The 19891-nt window shown below is 42.8% G+C and overlaps 1 protein-coding gene across 3 annotated transcripts in view; it reads right to left on the bottom strand.

Annotated features, from left to right (window-relative positions):
• ADARB1 (adenosine deaminase RNA specific B1) overlaps positions 1-19891 on the bottom strand; it is a 226061-nt gene that overhangs the window by 121149 nt on the left and 85021 nt on the right. For 2 of the 3 annotated variants that reach the window (XM_053698773.1, XM_053698772.1), the window contains one exon: positions 18855-18881. The exons of the other annotated variant lie outside the window; for it this stretch is intronic. In XM_053698773.1, coding sequence (XP_053554748.1) covers positions 18855-18864 — 10 coding nt within the window. In that variant the 5' untranslated portion in view covers positions 18865-18881. The remainder of the gene's footprint in view (positions 1-18854; positions 18882-19891) is intronic. 3 annotated transcript variants of the gene reach the window in all.

Here is a 19891-nt window from a genome sequence, read left to right as displayed (position 1 = left end):
CTTACACAATTTCTCTGGGACCACTATAGGGTCAAAATCATCTAGAGCCGCTAATACCTCCCTGAGCAATAAGTTGAGGTGTTCAAGCTTAAATTTAAAGGCCGTCATATCAGAATCTGTCTGAGGAAGCGTCTTTCCTGAATCAGAAATTTCTCCCTCAGATAACAAATCCCTCACCCCTAGCTCAGAGCATTGTGAGGGCATATCAGATACGGCTACTAAAGCGTTAAGACTGCTCAGCATTTTTCCTTAACCCAGAGCTGTCCCACTTTCCTTGAAAACCAGGCAGTCAGGATAAACCTCTGTGAGGGTTGTATTCATAACTGTGGCCATGTCTTGTAAAATAAATGAATTTGACGCACTAGAGGTACTTGGCGTCACTTGTGCGGGCGTTACTGGTTGTGACACTTGGGGAGAGCTAGATGCTAAACCCTCATTTACTTCTGACTGAGAATCATCTATTGCTCTATTTTTAAGTGCTAATATATGTTCTTTATAGTTTACAGACATATCAGTACAATTGGGACACATTCTAAGAGGGGGTACCACAATGGCTTCCAAACATATTGAACAAGGATTTTCCTTGGTGTCAGACATGTTAAACAGGCTAGTAATGTAACAAGCAAGCTTGGAAAACACTGTAATCAAAGTAAATAACACTTAGAAATAAAACGGTACTGTGCCTTTAAGAGAAAAAAAAGCTACACAAATTCTGCAAAACAGTGTAAAAAAAGCAGTAAACATAACGACATTTTTACAGTAGTATCATATAGCCTTAGTAACTTTGCACAGCTATTCAAATAAACAATTAACCCCTTAATGGCAAAACCGGATTGAAAAAACATCAAAACCAGTAAAAAAGACTTTCAGCACTTTGCCACAGTTCTGCTGTGGCTCCTACCTGCCCTTCAGAACAATTTGTGGGGGAAAAAACTTCTTTTACAGCCCTCAAACACAACAGGAACCTCTGGAGAAGCAGTTAGAAGTCTCAGAGGAAAAGAAACTGCACAACTGAGGCGCGAAAAACAGAATTTATGCTTACCTGATAAATTACTTTCTCTTACAGGTGTATTCAGTCCACGGATTCATCCTTACTTGTGGGATATTCTCAATCCCTACAGGAAGTGGCAAAGAGAGCACACAGCAAAGCTGTCCATATAGCTCCCCTCAGGCTCCGCCCCCCCAGTCATTCGACCGACTGTTAGGAGAAAAAGGAGAACCATAGGGTGCAGTGGTGACTGTATTTATCTTAAATTAAATTTGAACCTGACTTAAATATCAGGGCGGGCCGTGGACTGAATACACCTGTAATAGAAAGTAATTTATCAGGTAAGCATAAATTCTGTTTTCTCTTACTTGGTGTATTCAGTCCACGGATTCATCCTTACTTGTGGGATACCAATACCAAAGCAATAGGACACGGATGAAGGGAGGGAACAAGTCAGGTAACCTAAACGGAAAGCACCACTGCTTGCAAAACCTTTCTCCCAAAAATAGCCTCCGAAGAAGCAAAAGTATTGAATTTGTAAAATTTGGCGAATGTATGCAGTGAAGACCAAGTCGCTGCCTTACAAATCTGTTCAACAGAAGCCTCATTCTTGAAAGCCCATGTGGAAGCCACAGCTCTGGTGGAATGAGCTGTAATTCGTTCAGGAGGCTGCCTACCGGCAGTCTCATGAGCCAATCGGATGATGCTTTTCAGCCAGGATGAAAGAGGTAGCAGTCGCTTTCTGACCTCTCCTCTTACCAGAATACACAACAAACAAGGATGATGTTTGTCTGAAATCTTTAGTTGCTTTTAAATAGAACTTTAAAGCACGAACCACATCAAGATTGTGCAACAGTCGTTCCGTCTTAGAAACTGGATTAGGACACAGAGAAGGAACAATGATTTCCTGGTTAATATTCTTATTAGAAACCACCTTTGAAAGGAAACCAGGTTTAGTACGCAAAACAACCTTATCTGCATGGAACACCAGATAGGGTGAGGCACACTGTAAGGCAGATAATTCTGAAACTCTTCGAGCAGAAGAAATTGCTACTAAGAACAAAACTTTCCAAGATAATAACTTGATATCTATGGAATGCAAAGGTTCAAACGGAACCCCTTGAAAAACTGAAAGAACTAAATTTAGACTCCATGGAGGAGCCACAGGTCTGTAGACAGGCTTGATTCTAACTAGGGCCTGTACAAACGTCTGAATGTCTGGTACAGCTGCCAGACGCTAGTGTAACAGAATAGACAGAGCAGATATCTGTCCTTTTAAGGAACTAGCGGACAGACCTTTCTCCAAACCTCCTTGGAGAAAAGACAATATCCTCGGAATCCTAACCTTTCTGGCCTGTATCAGAGTATGTATAACTGAATCAGAGAAACCCCGCTTAGCTAGGATTAAGCGTTCAATCTCCAAGCAGTCAGTTGCAGAGAAACTAGATTTGGATGCTTGAAAGGACCTTGGATTAGAAGATCCTGCCTCTATGGCAGTTTCCATGGTGGGACCGATGACATGTCCACTAGGTCTGCATACCAAGTCCTGCGTGGCCACGCAGGCGCTATCAGAATTACCGAAGCCTTCTCCTGTTTGATTCTGGCTATTAGCCGAGGGAGAAGAGGAAAACGGTGGAAAGACATAAGCTAGACTGAATGACCAAGGCGCTATCAATGCATCTATCAATGCCGCCTTGGGATCCCTGGATCTGGATCCGTAAAGGGGAAGTTTGGTGTTCTGACGGGACGCCATCAGATCCAACTCTGGAATGCCCCAAAGCTGGGTCAGCTGAACAAAAACCTCCGGATGGAGTTCCCACTCCCCCGGATGGAAAGTCTGACGACTTAGAAAATCCGCCTCCCAGTTGTCTACTCCTGGGATGTGAATTGCAGATAGATGGCAGGAGTGATCCTCCGCCCATTTGATAATCTTGGATACTTCCTTCATCGCTAGGGAACTCTTTGTTCCCCCCTGATGATTGATGTACGCTACAGTCGTTAAGTTGTCCGACTGAAATCTGATGAATTTGGCCTCTGCTAGTTGAGGCCACGCCTAGAGCGCATTGAATATCGCTCTCAGCTCTAAAATGTTTATCGGGAGAAGAGATTCTTCCCGAGACCACAGTCCCTGAGCCTTCGGGGAGTTCCAGACCGCACCCCAGCCTACCAGCCTGGCATCGGGCGTGACAATGATCCATTCCGGTCTGCGGAAACTCATCCCCTCAGACAGGTGATCTTGAGACAACCACCAGAGAAGAGAGTCTCTGGTCTTTTGGTCCATTTGAATTTGAGGAGATAAATCTGTGTAATCTCCATTCCACTGTTTGAACATGCACAGTTGCAGTGGTCTGAGATGGATTCGAGCGAAAGGGACTACGTCCATTGTCGCAACCATTAAACCAATTACTTCCATGCACTGAGCCACGGAAGGCCGAGGAATGGAATGAAGAACTCGGCAAGTATTCAACAGTTTTGACTTCCTGACCTCTGTCAGAAAGATTTTCATTTCTACCGAGTCTATCAGTGTTCCCAGAAAGGGAACCCTTGTGAGCGGGGACAGAGAACTCTTTTCTACGTTCACCTTCCACCTGTGAGACCTTAGAAAGGCCAGGACGATGTCCGTATGAGCCTTGGCTCTGTGAAAGGACGACGCCTGTATTAATATGTCGTCTAGGTAAGGTGCTACTGCAATGCCCCGCGGTCTTAGTACCGCCAGAAGGGACCCTAGCACCTTTGTGAAAATTCTGGGAGCGGTGGCCAACCCGAAAGGCAGGGCCACGAACTCGTTATGTTTGTCCAGAAAGGCGATCCTTAGGAACTGATGGTGATCTTTGTGGATAGGTATATGTAGGTATGCATCCTTTAGATCCACAGTAGTCATATATTGACCTTCCTGGATCAGTGGCAAGATTGTCCGAATGGTTTCCATCTTGAAAGACGGAACTCTGAGGAATTTGTTTAGAATTTTTAGATCCAGGATTGGCCTGAAAGTTCCTTCTTTTTTGGGAACTACGAACAGGTTTGAGTAAAAACCCAGTCCTTGTTCTGCAATTGGAACTGGTTGTATCACTCCCATTTTTAGTAGATCTTCTACACAGCGTAAGAACGCCTGTCTCTTTGTTTGGTCTGAAGACAAACGAGAAATATGGAGCCTTCCCCTTGGGGGAGAGTCCTTGAATTCTAGAAGATACCCCTGAGCAACTATTTCTAATGCCCAGGGATCCGGAACATCTCTTACCCAAGCCTGAGCAAAGAGAGAAAGTCTGCCCCCTACCAGATCCGATCCCGGATCGGGGGCTACCCCTTCATGCTGTCTTGGTAGCAGGAGCAGGCTTCTTGGCCTGTTTACCCTTATTCCAGCCCTGCAAGGGTTTCCAGGTTGTTTTGGGCTGGGAAGCGTTATCTTGCTTTGCGGCAGCAGAGGTTGCAGCAGGTCCGCTCCTGAAGTTGCGAAAGGAGCGGAAATAAGCCTTGTTTTTGGCCTTAAATGGCCTATCTTGTGGAAGGGCATGGCCCTTGCCTCCAGTGATATCTGAAATAATTTCTTTCAGCTCTGGGCCGAAAAGGGTTTTCCCCTTGAAGGGAATATTTAACAGTTTTGTTTTGGACGACACATCCGCCGACCACGATTTGAGCCAAAGCGCTCGTCGCGCCACGATGGCAAAACCTGAGGTTTTCGCCGCTAGTTTAGCTGATTGGAGAGCGGCATCAGTGATAAAGGAATTAGCCAGCTTTAAAGCGTGAATTCTATCCATGACCTCATCGTATGAAGTCTCCCTCTGGAGCGACTCCTCCAGGGCCTTGAACCAAAAAGCCGCTGCAGTAGTTACCGGGATAATGCAGGCAATTGGTTGAAGCAGAAAACCTTGCTGAACAAAAATTTTCTTTAGCAATCCTTCAAATTTTTTAACCATAGGATCTTTGAAAGCACAACTGTCCTCTATTGGTATAGTTGTACGCTTAGCCAATGTTGAAACAGCCCCCTCTACCTTAGGGACCGTCTGCCACGCGTCCCTCCTGGGGTCGTTTATGGGGAACATTTTCTTAAAGATAGGTGGGGGAACAAAGGGTACACCTGGTCTCTCCCACTCCTTAGTCACAATATCCGCCACCCTCTTTGGGATCGGAAATGCCTCAGTGTATACGGGGACCTCTAAATATCTGTCCATTTTACTCAATTTTTCAGGGACCACCATGGGGTCACAATCGTCCAGCGTAGCTAAAACCTCCTTAAGCAGGACGCGGAGGTGTTCCAGCTTAAATTTAAACGCTAAGGAATCTGACTCTGCCTGCTGAGAAATTTTCCCTGTGTCAGAAATCTCTCCCTCAGACAGCCCTTCCCTCACTGCTACCTCTGAGTTTTCTGAGGGTACTACAGATACATTATCCAAAGCTTCAGATTGCTCATCCTCTGTATTTAAAACTGAGCTATCGCGCTTTCTTGGAAAAACAGGCAGTTTGGATAAAAATGCTGCAAGGGAATTATCCATTACTGCTGCTAATTGCTGTAAAGTAATAGGGGCCAATGCGCTAGAGGTACTAGGCATCGCTTGCGCGGGCGTAACTGGTGTAGACACTTGGGGGGAGGAAGGAGGACTATCCTCATTACCCTCCGTTAAGGAATCCTCTTGTTCAGCATTTTTAATTGTCACTGGATGATCCTTAAAATGCTTAGATGTTTTTGCACACTTTAAACATAAATGCAATGGGGGTATTGCCATGGCTTTTGAACATAAAGAACAAGGTCTATCTGAAGGCTCAGACATGTTTGACAGACTCAGACAACACTAAAATATTGAAAAAAATACTTTTGAAAAAAACGTTACCGTCTCTTTAAATAATAAAAAGGAACACACTTTTGTACCAAATCACAAAAAAACATCCGATCGTAATGAAATTTTCACCACATGATCGAAATGCCTTGAAATGATTGCACACAAGTTTTCAAATCGTTTAACCCCTTAATGCCCAAACCGGAGCAAAATGAAGTAAATACCCGGTTTAACCCACTACAGTACTATGCCACAGTCTTTGCTGTGGCTTTACCTTCCTTTAGGGTTATTTGCAGGTGTAAATTAAGCCTCCCAGAAGTCCTCCTGTACTTTAAAGGCTCTGCACATGAAGCTGCGTGGAGCTGTGTTGCAAATCAACTGCGCAATTGAGGCGCGAAAATGAGACCCCCTCCTTACTACAGAGATATGGGGCCTTTCTGAGTCAGATTAGCCGTCTTATAAAATGCCAGGCGTAAAAAAGTCCCCAAAAAGTGTTTGCAACGTTTAAAAACGCTTAATAAACATAAGATTACCTTAATAACGTAATCGATTTAGCCCATCACAGTGTCTGTCAGTATTAAAGCCCTTAACTGAAGCCCTCTTTCTATGCTGTGTCTCAGAAAACGGCTTACCTTCCCTCATGGGATATCTATCAGTCTTCTAGCATTACCAGGTCTTGTTAGAAAAAATGACTGAACATACCTTAAGCAGTATAAGCCTGCAAACTGTTCCCCCCAACTGAAGTTCTCCTGTACTCAACAGTCCTGCGTGGGAACAGCAATGGATTTCAGTTACAACATGCTAAAATCTTTTTCCTCTCAGCAGAAATCTTCATCACTTTCTGCCTCAGAGTAAATAGTACAAACCGGCACTATTTTAAAATAACAAACTCTTGATTGAAGAAATAAAACTACAAATCTAACACCACATACTCTTTACCACCCCCGTGGAGATGCTACTTGTTAGAGCGGCAAAGAGAATGACTGGGGGGGGGCGGAGCCTGAGGGGAGCTATATGGACAGCTTTGCTGTGTGCTCTCTTTGCCACTTCCTGTAGGGATTGAGAATATCCCACAAGTAAGGATGAATCCGTGGACTGAATACACCAAGTAAGAGAAATAGGCCCCTCCCACCTCAATCAATGTTTTGAGGCCTAACAGACAAACACTAGAGTGTCTCTAAATTAACCATGTGGGTTAGAAAACTCAAAAACAAGCCACAATTACCCCTTTAGTCCCTTCAAAAAAACGTTATAATTGCATCATTCACTGAATAAACAAAAAAATTTTTTACCAAACAGTGTCACCAGTAACTAATGAGCCCTTCATGCAAGCTGAAATTCCTATCCAAGTGTCTGAATACAGCTTACCCTTCCCTCATGGGGATATTGCCAGCCTTTTCTAGAAATAACATAGTTTGTCTAGAAAAAAATAGACTGAACATACCTTAATGCAGTTTAGCCTGCAAACTGTTCCCCCAACTGAAGTTTTCCTGTACTCTTCAGCCCTTGTGAGAACATCAGTGGATCTTAGTTACAAAATGCTAAGATCATCATCCTCCTTGCAGAAATATTCATCCCTTTTCTGCCAGAGAGTAAATAGTACACACCGGTACCATTTAAAAATAAACTTTTGCTTGAGAAAATAAAAACCTAACATTTTTGTCACCACACTCCTCTTTGCCCTTCCTAGCAGTTAAGCAGGCAGAGAGAATGACTGGGGGGTGGAGCTAAGGGGGGAGCTATATAGGCAGCTCTGCTGTGGGTGCTCTCTCTGCCACTTCCTGTAGGGGAGGAGAATATCCCACAAGTAAGGATGAATCCGTGGACTCGATACATCTTACAAGAGAAAAAAAAAAAAAGAAGGGAGGGGAGCAGGGGAAGGCAGGGAGCAAAGAGGGGGACATAAAAAGGGCAAACGGATACAAAGAAGGTAAAGCTTTGTAACACTCGTGAGGATTATTAGTCTAGAGTCTCACTGTCTGATTTCATATTTTAATTACATCTTAATTTAGTTTTCTCATAGTGAATCAGGGTGCCCTCTCCCCATAGCAACCTGGACGGTGTTAAGGCTTTTCGTAAGTTTATCTTATTCAGGGTCCTGCTATCATGGGTATTTCCTCTGGTGATGTCTCCATAGTTCCCAACTCATACAGTGCAAGGTGATTTTATTGTGGGCAGTGAAAATGGGGCTTTCCATATTTTTGATATGTGTAATTATATTTACTACTTGGTTCCATCTAGGGCCCTTAGGTCAGCGGCAAGCTCTAGCAATAGCCAATTTGACTGCCATAAACAAGTAAATGCATAAATTTAGGATATGACGAGGGATGTCATTAGGAAAGAGGTGAAAGAGTCCCACCTGAGGGTCAGTGGTTCCAACTACACCAAAAGGCTCTAGTCCAGATCCGTTGGATATTTTGGCACTCTCACCACATATGTGCGGGTGTGCCCAATCTCCCACAACCTCTCCAACATAATGAGGAGTTCAGTGGGGAAATCTGAAAGTCTATGCGGGGTCAGATGCCATTGAGTAAGTATCTTGTAGTGTAATTCTAAGAATGAGGCACAATGTATAGAAGTTTTTGTAAGCAAGACTGCTGTCGACCAAGCTCGTTCGGAAGCATAAAAACTCAGCGAGGTTGCCCCTGAGACAACCTACTGACTGGGAGAAGAGGTGGGTCATAGGTAAGCGAATCACAAAAATGTTCTCCATCTCTTACGGAGACTTTCTCTGATCCCCTATTTTCAATAAATCCATGTATATCATGAAGCAGCGAGGTTGGTTCATATTCTAGCATGGGGAGATACCACAATCTCCAGCAAATGGTCTATACTTGAAGAATCTTCTATTCCCTCGGGATATAAGGTATATGACCTGGTTTGGATACCCAAACATGCTAGAAGATCAAACATATCGGGTAATTTTATAGTTGATTGCAACCTGAAGTTTTGGGATAGGATACGTTACTCTTCTAGGATCACACCTCATCCCTCCCCAATACATTCAATGTCGCGCTTGTTGGTAGCATTAACAGACTCACACCCGGACATGTGGTCCAATATAGGGATAACCTCTGTGGCAGGCCTTTTTTCAAATGGCTCTATTTTATCCCTGTCTAACTTCCGAACGAATTTCCCACATTCACAACTTTTGCATTACTAATTTCTGCGCTTGAAAAGCTTCTTGCGGTCAACCTCGCTGCTTCGTTTGATATACATGGATTTATTGAAAATAGGGGATCAGAGAAGGTCTCCGTAAGAGATGGAGAACATTTTTGTGATTCGCTTACCTATGACCCACCTCTTCTCCCAGTCAGTAGGTTGTCTCAGGGGCGCGTTTAAAAAAAAAAAAAAAAAAAAAAACATGACCGCAAGAAGCTTTTCAAGCGCAGAAATTAGTAATGCAAAAGTTGTGAATGTGGGAAATTAGTTCGGAAGTTAGAGAGGGATAAAATAGAGCCATTAGAAAAAAGGCCTGCCACAGTGGTTATCCCTATATTGGACCACATGTCCGGGTGTGAGTCTGTTAATGCTACCAACAAGCCCGACATTGAATGTATTGGGGAGGGATGAGGTGCAATTCTAGAAGAGTAACGTATCCTATCCCAAAACTTCAGGTTGCAATCAACTATAAAATTACCCGATATGTTTGATCTTCTAGCATGTTTGGGTATCCAAACCAGGTCATATACCTTATATCCCGAGGGAATAGAAGATTCTTCAAGTATAGACCATTTGCTGGAGAGTGTGGTATCTCCCCATGCTAGAATATGAACCAACCTCGCTGCTTCATGATATGCCAGTAGGTTGGGCATAGCACCTCCCCCAGCCAATACCTGATGGTGCAGGTAACTCATGGCTACTCTGGGTCGTTTCCCTTTCCAGGTGAAAGAATTGCATACCGGCTGAAACTGTGAGATTAAAGATTTTGGAATGGGAACCAGAAGACAGCGGAAGAGGTTAATTTGAGTAACAAACTCATCTTGACAGCGGCTATACTACCCCACCACAAGAGGCAAGGGACATTCCACCAATTCGTGAGGGCTTTAAATTTTTGGAGGAACGGGTTGAAATTGCTTGCTATTACGGTGGGGACATGAGACAATTGCACCCCCAAATGGCAGATCTTGTTTTTGGACCATTTGAACGGAAACAACTGTTTCAGCTGTATCAGCTCCTCATCATCAATATTCAAAAGCGTATGCTGAAGTTTTGGTAAATTTGCAAGAACTAACTTTTGCAAATTCGTCCAATAGAGAAAATAAAGCTGGTAGTGAGGGTGTGGATTCAGATTTAAAAATGGTAAGATCATCGGCAAATAATGCCACCTTCTGTAGGGCTCCACCTAAACTGACCCCTTTTATTTCAGGAGACACCCTGATGGCCTCCGCAAGTGGTTCAATTGCTAGCGTGAAGATCGAAGGGGACAGAGGACACGCCAGTCGGGTGCCATTAGAAATTTTAAATATAGGGGAGCAAAAGCCCAACCCACAAACCCTTACTAAAGGGGACGAATATAAAGCCATGACCATCGTACAGTAGGCTTGAGGAACACCAAATTTCAACAGTGTCGACTCGGTCAAAAGCTTTTCAGCATTGAGTGACACAGTGACACATGGTTGACCGAGTCTACTGGCCTCCATAAAGTTATTGAGAAGCCTCCTAGTATTATCTGGTCCTTCGCGCCCTACAGTAAACCCGACCTGATCCAGATTGATTAGATGTGGGATTAAACTATTCAGACGGTTTGCCTGGATTTTAGTATCGAGGTTTAGCAATGAAATTGGCCTAAAATTACAACACTGATCAGGTGGCTTACCTGGCTTAGGTAATGTAATGAGCATGGCTTGATGGAACTCGTCCAGGAGAGAGCCCAGCTGTCCTGCTGCATTAAATACCCTTAGTAAAGTTAAATCCATTTTTGACGGACACAGGACTACTCACTTGAAAGGAGAGGAATGAGTCTTTCAAATAAAGGGTATAACCTCCCCTATATATTGTAGGGGGTAAAAGAGGTCATTTGACCTCGTGTTTTGTTCCTTGTACATATGGTTGCCACAGTTATAATGTGATAGCCACATGAGCATGTCACATTTCAGTGCTTACACAGGGATGGTAAAGTGCCTTTTAATGCTGAGAGTACCCCCAAAAAAAGTCACCTCTAGACCTACCATTCAACTTCCTATGGCAGTCAACTACTATTAAAGGATGATGAAACCCAAAATTCTTCTTTTATGATTCAGATAGAGCATACCATTTTAAACAACTTTCCAATTTACTTCTATTATCTAATTTGCTCCATTATCTTGGTATTCTTTGTTGAAGTTGCAGCAATGCACTACTGGGAGTTAATTAACACATTGGGTGAGTCAATAACATGAAGCACATGTGCAGTCACCAATCAGCAGCTCCTGAGCCTACCTAGGTATAATTTTCAATAAAGGACACCAAGAGAACAAAACCAATTAGATACTAGAAATAAATTGGAAAGTTGTTTAAAATTATATGCTCTATCTGAATCATGAAAGAAACAATTTGGGTCTCATGTCCCTTTATGGATGTGGGGGAAGGGGGAGCGTGCGTTTCCTTTAATATATTGTTAGGGCTCCTTTAAAGTCACTAACACCCATATGGCAAATATAGCAGATAGGTTACTGCCATTGTTATATCAATTACATACTAAGGGGTAGGAGAACCAAGGTCCCACCCCACTTAGCAAACAATTTCCTGGTGACTGGTTGGGGCAAGTGATCATTATTACGATGGCGATCACCTGCAAACGCAAGAAGCATGTGACTGGAAGTTCCCTTATTCAGGACTCACTGGAAGTTCCCTTATTCAGGGCTCACTTTTATAAGTAATAGCCATTTTCTTTCATGATAAATGCAACTATTGGTCTTTAGGGCAGGCCATTAACTATTTCCTAGGAGACCAGTAACCCTTCACTTGTCCCTTCAGAGCAGATATGGGGACAAAGGGGCAATTATAATCCCCTCGTAAACAAAACAGTTTGTTGCTGCAAGTGACACGACCCATTATTTGAAAGAGCAGACCCAAATGATGATTCTCAAGTGAAGGAAAGTGGTGCATAGTCTGAGGAACCCAAAAACTCTCTCTCCTTTAATTAATTAGTTACAAATGATCAATTTTACCTGCTGGAGTGTATTAAACCGTTTACAAATAGCTCCTTAGCCTTTAAATTGGCATTTGAAATAGCTGATATAGCCTGTAGAATCCCTACCTATACTGAAAGTTTCTATACCTAGGTATAGACTATTGACAAACTATGTAAACACAGCCATTTTCAATTGTTCTTTATAAGTATTGTACAAAGTCAATGAAAGGGAAGCATTTGAGTGGTAAGATAACGAGATCTGATCTGTCTGCAAGCTTGGCCTATCTTGATGGGCTGTGGTTTCAAAGAGCAAACATCTATTTATTTAGCAAAAAGAAGCATGAATAAGCAATTTCTCATACATTTTATACGCTGCAGATGGTATAACTAGTCTTAGGGAACACATTCATGGAAAAACTATTATACAGTTAACTGTCCCTTTAAGAGCTTCTCCCCATAACAAAAAGAATGAAGTGCCTCTAGCCCTGGGCAATTGCTCATTCTGTGGTGACAGCATAACCAATGTACTAATCAGCATGATGATGGTAGGCTTTGTGATCCGATAATAACAAAGATATTGCTGCAATAACCCACAGAGTAGCGTCCCCCAGGCGTAATTCACTTTGAATGGGTTAATAATGCGTGGTAGAATGTAAAAGTCTTTAAGTGAACCTTGATTATAAATTCTCACCTATATTAACACCAATGCCAAAAAGTGGTAACACAAGTTTAAAACTACTTTTTAATAGGTTGATAACCTTTTGCTCTTCAGCTACCAGATTGTATTTAAAAAACTTCTATTGTCTCTTTGCCTTTTTATTTATGGTTGATGCAAATTCACTAAATGACCATTTTAATAAGCGGCATAAGTGAACTTGTGCTTTGCACTGATAAGGCCTTAGCATTCGATAATTTAATGCTTCAAAGCATAAAAGACATTTACAAATGATAAGGCTTACAAATTTGTTTCAGAATAAATCTAGCAAGCAACAAATTTCAAATGTATCTGACATTAACAATAATAGCTAAACAAAGTGTAACAGCATATGGTCCTATAAACAGAAAAAGTATAAATGTAGATTAAAGAAAACACATACAGTCACTAGGAAATGATTACCGATTTAAATAGTGCCTTTAAAATCTGTACTTAAAGTTTGATCTTAGAGATGAGATTGGTATAAATCATTTAAATAATTGATACCATTAAAAGGTGCATTATAGTAAAAAAAAAATGACATGCTCTAAGCCTTTAGAGATTAAGGCTATTGACTCAAGAGTGTATATTTAACCCCCACAAACGGGTTAAAGGGACACTAAACACAATTTTTTTCTTTCATAATTCAGATAGGGCATGCAATTTTAAGTAACTTTCTAGTTTACTCCTATTATCAATTTTTCCTTGCTCTCTTGGTATCTTTATTTGAAAAAGTTGGAATGTGAGCTTAGGAGGGATAGGAAAACCAAAAATTAAACTTGCATGATTCAGATAGAGCATGTCATTTTAAGACACTTAACTTCACTTCTATTTTCAAATATGCTTCGTTCTCTTAGTATCCCTTGTTAAAAAATGAATACGCACATATACACTAGTGGGAGCTACTGCTAATTGGTGCCTGCACACATTGTGATTGGCTAAATAGATATATTCAGCTTCCTGTCAGTAGTGCAATGCTGTCCCTTCAGCAATGGAAAACAAGAGAATGAAGAAAATTTGATAATAGAATTAAATTGGAAAGTTGTTTAAAATTTTATGTTCTAATTGAATCATAAAAGAACATTTTGGGGTTTACTATCCCTTTAAAGAGATAGAAAAACCAAAAAATTTGTTTTGTGACTAAGACAGAGCATACCATTTAAAAAAAAAAGTTTCAAATGTACTTCTATTATCAAATTTGCTTTGTTCCCATGATATTCCCTGTTTAAAAAGATACCTAGATCGGCATCTGGAGCACTACACGGCAGGAAATAGTGCTGCAATCTAGTGCTCTTGGAATGGTTAACTTTCTTGCAAAACTGCTGCTATATAGTGCTCCAGAATGGGCCAGCTACTAAGCATAAGTCATGTTTTTTTTAGCAAATGACAAAAAAAAAAAAAAGTACAAAGAAAAATTGAAAAACAAAATTATGCTTACCTGATGATTTCCTTTACTTCTGATGGAAAGAGTCCACAGCTGAATTAATTATTTTTGGGAAATAAGAACCTGGCCACCAGGAGGAGGCAAAGATAACCCAGCCAATGGCTTAAATACTCCTCCCACTCCCCTCATCCCCCAGTCATGCTGCAGAGGAACAGTAGAAGAAATATCAGGGTGAAAGGTGCCAGAAGAATATAAGGACGCCCCACATAAAATTACGGGTGGGGAGCTGTGGACTCTTTCCATCAGAAGAAAAGGAAATTGTCAGGTAAGCATAATTTATGTTTTTCTTCTTAAATGGAAAGAGTCCACAGCTGCATTCATTACTTTTGAGAAAACAATACCCAAGCTATAGAGGACACTGAATGCCAAGATGGGAGGGTACAATAGGTAGCCCATACTAAGGGCACCAGGCCTGAACCTCTACTAAATAAAAAAAACCCTGCTTCGTCCGAAGCCGAGAAAATTTTAAGAGGAAAAGCCCAAGTGACACTGACTCGCAGTTAGTCCAGAAGCCAAACTAGAGACTGCAAACGGACTTGACTGAGCCAACAGTCCTCCAGGAGACACTGTCAACCCAACAAACGGTCCCCCACCGCTCATATCCACAAATGAAGAAGACACCGGCCGAAACCCCCAAGGGGACAAGGCAAAGGAGAACCAAGGAAACCGAAAGGTCCCCTAATACAAAAAGGAACACCTCCACGAGTGAGCCCAGCTCACAGAGACCCAAAGGGGCCCAAACAGGGAAAGGAGGCCTCGTCTATACCAAGCAAAACCCAGGAGAAGACCGGGCACAGAGACAGAACAGACGTCTCCCCAATATCCTGCAAGCACGGATGCAACAGAAAAGGCAAAGTCCTCCCAGTGTCTGGCCATAGAATACCAAGGTATCCGACCATGAAAAAAGTGTTTAATACACCCAGGTAAAAAACCCCAAGTTTGAGAACACAGAGTCCACAACAGGACGACAAAGAGGATAGTTGCGAGGAAGAAGCAGCAGTCAAGCAAGAAACAGACCGCAAAGCAACCTCCCTACTGAGGGCACGTTCCAGGCAACCTAAGTCGCTGGACCCACACACGGGTCCCTGAAAAGGGGAACACAAAAACCTCAATCGAGGCCCCCCCCCCCCGAGAAGGAGAGTATACTCTCAGAACCCGAAGGAAGAGTAAACCCTCTTCAATCAATGGAGCAAGTTGAAAGGAAAAGCTATACCCTAGCAGACTAAGCTAACAGGATAGACTCAACAAGCTCACACATCCAGAGGAGACTGCGCAAACGCAGGTCCTTAGACCGCTCGGCCATCCTGACCTGCAGACCCACACTCAGCTGGACCAACCCAGCCTCCGGGATCCAAGACAAGGAAACAAAAGAAACCCGAAACAGATACAGGAACAAGTGTAAGGATAGCACAGCCATCCCCACAGAGCACAAGTACAACTCGACTCTGAAATAGACAAGGCCATAGACCTAAGGATCTATCAAAAGAAAGGCCCAAAAAGCCTGCTTGGAGCCAGCAAGACAGCAGGGGAAACCAATCCCACCGTTCCGCCTCCCATCCAGGAGAAGCCCCAGCAAGGACTCAATCTCCATAGGGAGGAGAATATCCCCTAAAGAAAAGGGATGATGCCGAAAGGGCAACAACTGTCCTCAAGGCCCAAATGCACCAGCAAACAGTAAGTGAAATTCCCAACAGATGACATGAGCCACTCTGTGGCAAAGAGTAAAAAATACTCTGAAAACCTGGCCAACCATGATCAGGTGAGGTAGATGGAGCAAGGACATAGCCCAAGTTCCCACTACTGTGGAACACTCCAACCAGCCCTGAGAGCCAAGCTTCCAAAACAACCCAAGACTGAGTCAGTAAAAAGGCCAAGCAGAGCATCGGCAAAAGAAAGTCTCAGGGAGTAAAAACAGGTCAGGGCACCTAATAGTTCAAGCAAACCTTACCCTAGAACTAAACACCCCAACCGGCCAAAAAGCCAGACACAAGGGTATGGATGTATATCCAGAGAATCCGGATAGCGAGAAGAACTCGAAAGCTCCGACCAAAGGGAGAACCCACCCCTAGCTAAAGTCCAACGCTCCAAGAAGCAAGGCTAGAAGGCATATGAAGATACTCCTCAGAGCCTCAGGACAACCAAGGGATACCTCGAGGTCCAAAAAATCCTACTAGCAGGACTAGTCTCCCTAACAACTCCGCACCAGCAGAGGACACAAGGAAGAGAAGGCACTTTGCCTAACCAGCTCCGGAAAACCTTGAGCTAAACAAAAGTCCCCGCAGGGAACAACCATCACCTGGAAGCGGAGGCAATTGAAGAAGACCCAAAGGCCTCTTATAACTCAGTCAAGAGTAAAAGCTGCAACTATACTAGAAACGGCTACGTGTACACCTGCAAGGTGTCAAGAGCTGCAACAGGTTTCAAACTGCAACCTTCCGCATGCTAGACAGCTATGCTGTACAAGCTGTTGGATCAAGCCCAAAAGGACACACCCAGAGGCCTAAAAATGAAGGCCAAACCGCTCAATAGCGGTAAGGGGCATTAAGCCCTTCCACCCTCCCCTAAATGAGGGAGGAAACGCTAAGTTCTGATGAAATCAGATGTCAGAGTGACACAGCGGAAAAACTCCCCTGCCTGGTCATCTATGACTGAAGGCTATAAGGACTGAAACAATTCTTCCCACCTCACGGACCCACAGATCCTCTTGAATGCTTAGTTGAACATGAAAAACCAATGATAACCTGAGCACTCGGCGCGTCTACCGAACCAGCCGAGCAGAACAGCGCCACGTGTCTGAACAGCCACAAAACCGAACGAACCCGACAGGACCAGCCTGCACCTAGGGTCCCAACCGGCAAACTGCATAAATTCTCCCTCGTAGAGGAAAAAACAGACATTTTTAACAGAGGCCTAACATGTCCAACAACTTTGTAGAAGTAATAAAGAGTATCAATCCCAGAATGTTACCGAAGGAAACAAAAAAAAAAATAAGACATCCCATCAGATATAAATAAAAATATAAGGCAACCCGGAGGTTAACGCCCAAAAGACACAGGCCTACCCGCAGGTACAGCCAAACTGAGCCCTATATCACAAAACTGGGAAAGATCTCAACAAATGACAATCAGGAGATTACTTCATCCCCACATGTCTAATGAGGTGCACCATTCGAATTATCAGACTGAAATTCCCTGTATCCGGTAACGATAGGGTCAATAACTGAAAAACCATGTTGGAGCAGCACTCAAACGCACGCAATCCTGTAATGGAAGGCACAACACTCAGGGACAGATACCCCCGCGGGGAACTGTAGAGGCCCTCCCCAAGGCGGAAGGCCCAGGACAATAGGGCACAAGCACTTTCTCAAAGAAACGTCTGGACTATGCAGATGAACAATCGCCAACATTATGTGGAAGAGAAAACGTGCTGCAACCTTGGGAGGGAAACACGCCACCCCGCATGGAGGAACAATAAACTGGGTTACCCGCATGTGCAGAAGTATGATTTGGTAGCAAACTTGCCTCTCGGAGGACAAGACCCCCAGAGGCGGATGGCTCAGCAGTCCCTTGATTCCCCGAGCCCAAGGAACCAGGTGCTCTGAAAACTGGTTGACAGGCGTCAACGAGGCCACTCCAGATTCAGAATCCTCTAACTAAATCTGAAATTAACACAGTCTCAGCATCAGAATCCTCCATAGCTGGATAGAGGATATTTAAATATGGACTAAAGTAGTGAAAACTAAAACGGCACCTGACACCCCCAATGGCTGGGGCACTCACCACCTCCTATGACCAGACCCCTGCGGACTAGAACATTTCCTTCGCCACACGGTCAGGAATGCGTAAATGGAAAAACGGAACATAGCCACGCCAGAACACAAGGTGAACCATACAGACCAAACAAGCGCGCCCAGCCAAAAGGCCACATCACTTCCAAAGGCCTCAATGTTCCAACCACGAGCCCTGTAAACATCGCACATAAGCAGGTTGAATCACATAACAAAATGATTACAACCCCCCCCCCCTGTTCAATAACCCCTTTCAGGAGATATTAACCCTCGATTCCAAGATGCTAAGAGACACTCCCTGAGACCCTTATGTATAGTTAGACCCGCAAGGTGGTAGCCTCTCGGGAAACATTCACATTACAGTACATTGCAAATAAACTATAATGAAACGATCTTACCGGAATTAAAGCCGTGGAACAGGAACACAGCCTTTCAAGTGTGACGGATAGTAGCATCGCCTCCGCCATGGACTTGAGAGCAGAAAGCAGGCAGCGAAGTTAGACAACCCTGATTGCTTGAGGAGCTGTAAATATGAGTCGGGATGGTTTCGCAGAAAGAAACTCCCTGCATCTCCAGACTCTAACTTTCATCTAAGTACTCAATGGGAGACTGACAGGACTACTTAAAACTCCTGTCCCATGCCGAAGAGTACTACCCTCCATAAGAGACAAAAACAAAAATTAAAAATTCTGGACACTTCTCTGCCATCCTCCTGGGACGAAAGACAGAATGACTGGGGGATGTGGGGAGGGGGAGGAGTATTTAAGCCTTTGGCTGGGTTGTCTTTGCCTCCTCCTGGTGGCAAGGTTCCTATTTCCCAAAAGTAATAAATGCAGCTGTGTACTCTTTCCATTTAAGAAGAAAATAGGAGTAAATTAGAAAGTTGCTTAAAATTGCATGCTCTATCTGAATCATGAAAAAATTTGGTTTTAGTATCCATTTAATGAGGAGCAATTCATAGGAAGGCATGGTTTGGGGGGGGGTGGAACTATGATGCAATAAAAGGGTAGATGCACAGAATAAAAACTTTAATACAATTGAAAAAGTCTCATACCTTCTGCCATAGTTTTGGAGACAAGGCCTAAAAATACAAAGAGACACAAAAGGACATAATTAATGCAAGCTCACAATGGATTGGAATGAAGTATTATTCATGTAATATCAACATTTTATTTGAAAAACAAAATGAACTACTTACATCTATGCATTAGCAGAATATTGTCAACACTTATATGCTAGTCAAATAGATATGAATTCCAATCACCTCAGAATGAAAGGTCACACATTCTAGAAACATAATTTGGCACATGGCAAATAGAAAAAATCTGGTATTTCAGTGGACAACTGTCACTGTATGAATTCTTTAAATTAGGAAGACATTAGCTGTCAATGTCTTCTAGCGTAGAGGGCTACGCCATAATGAGAAAACAGACACACAAATGAGATTGTCCTGGGAGGCCCTTAATTACCATATTCCTTCAAGTTCCCCAAGTTTTGTACTGTTCTAAAAGCTTATACACCAGGTGGTGGCATCTGTAGCAAACAGGCTTTCTGTGGAAGCTGTACTTAAATGCACAGATAAAGGCAGACAAGGGAGACCAAGTGCTTTAGTAAGCATATTTTACAAAACATTAAAAAAAAAAAAAAAAAAAAGATTCACACGAGAAAGCTTAGATACTACAAATAAAACACTGTGGTACGGGCTATAACCCTCTTTACAAAAACTAAAGCCTGAAAAGAAGCCAAAAAGATTCTTAAAGGCACAGTATACTGCAAAATAGTTTTTCACTTAAAGGGACGCTGAACCCAAATTTTTTCTTTTGTGATTCAGATACAACATGCAATTTTAAGCAACTTTCTAATTTACTCCTATTATCAATTTTTCTTCGTTCTTTTGTTATCCTTATTTGCATCTAAGTTATTTTTTTGGTTCAGCACTTGTTTATTGGTCAGTTAAATCAATCCACCAATCAGCAAGAACAACCCAGGGTGTTCACTAAAAATGGGCCGGCATCTAAACTTACATTCTTGCTTTTCAAATAAAGATACCAAGAGAATGAAGAAAATTTGATAATAGGAGTAAATTAGAAA

Source organism: Bombina bombina, chromosome 1, assembly GCF_027579735.1.
Source record: "Bombina bombina isolate aBomBom1 chromosome 1, aBomBom1.pri, whole genome shotgun sequence".
NCBI classification, from domain to species: Eukaryota; Metazoa; Chordata; class Amphibia; order Anura; family Bombinatoridae; genus Bombina; species Bombina bombina.
Note: the sequence above shows the minus strand (reverse complement) of the source record. Positions and strands in the feature narration are given on the sequence as shown.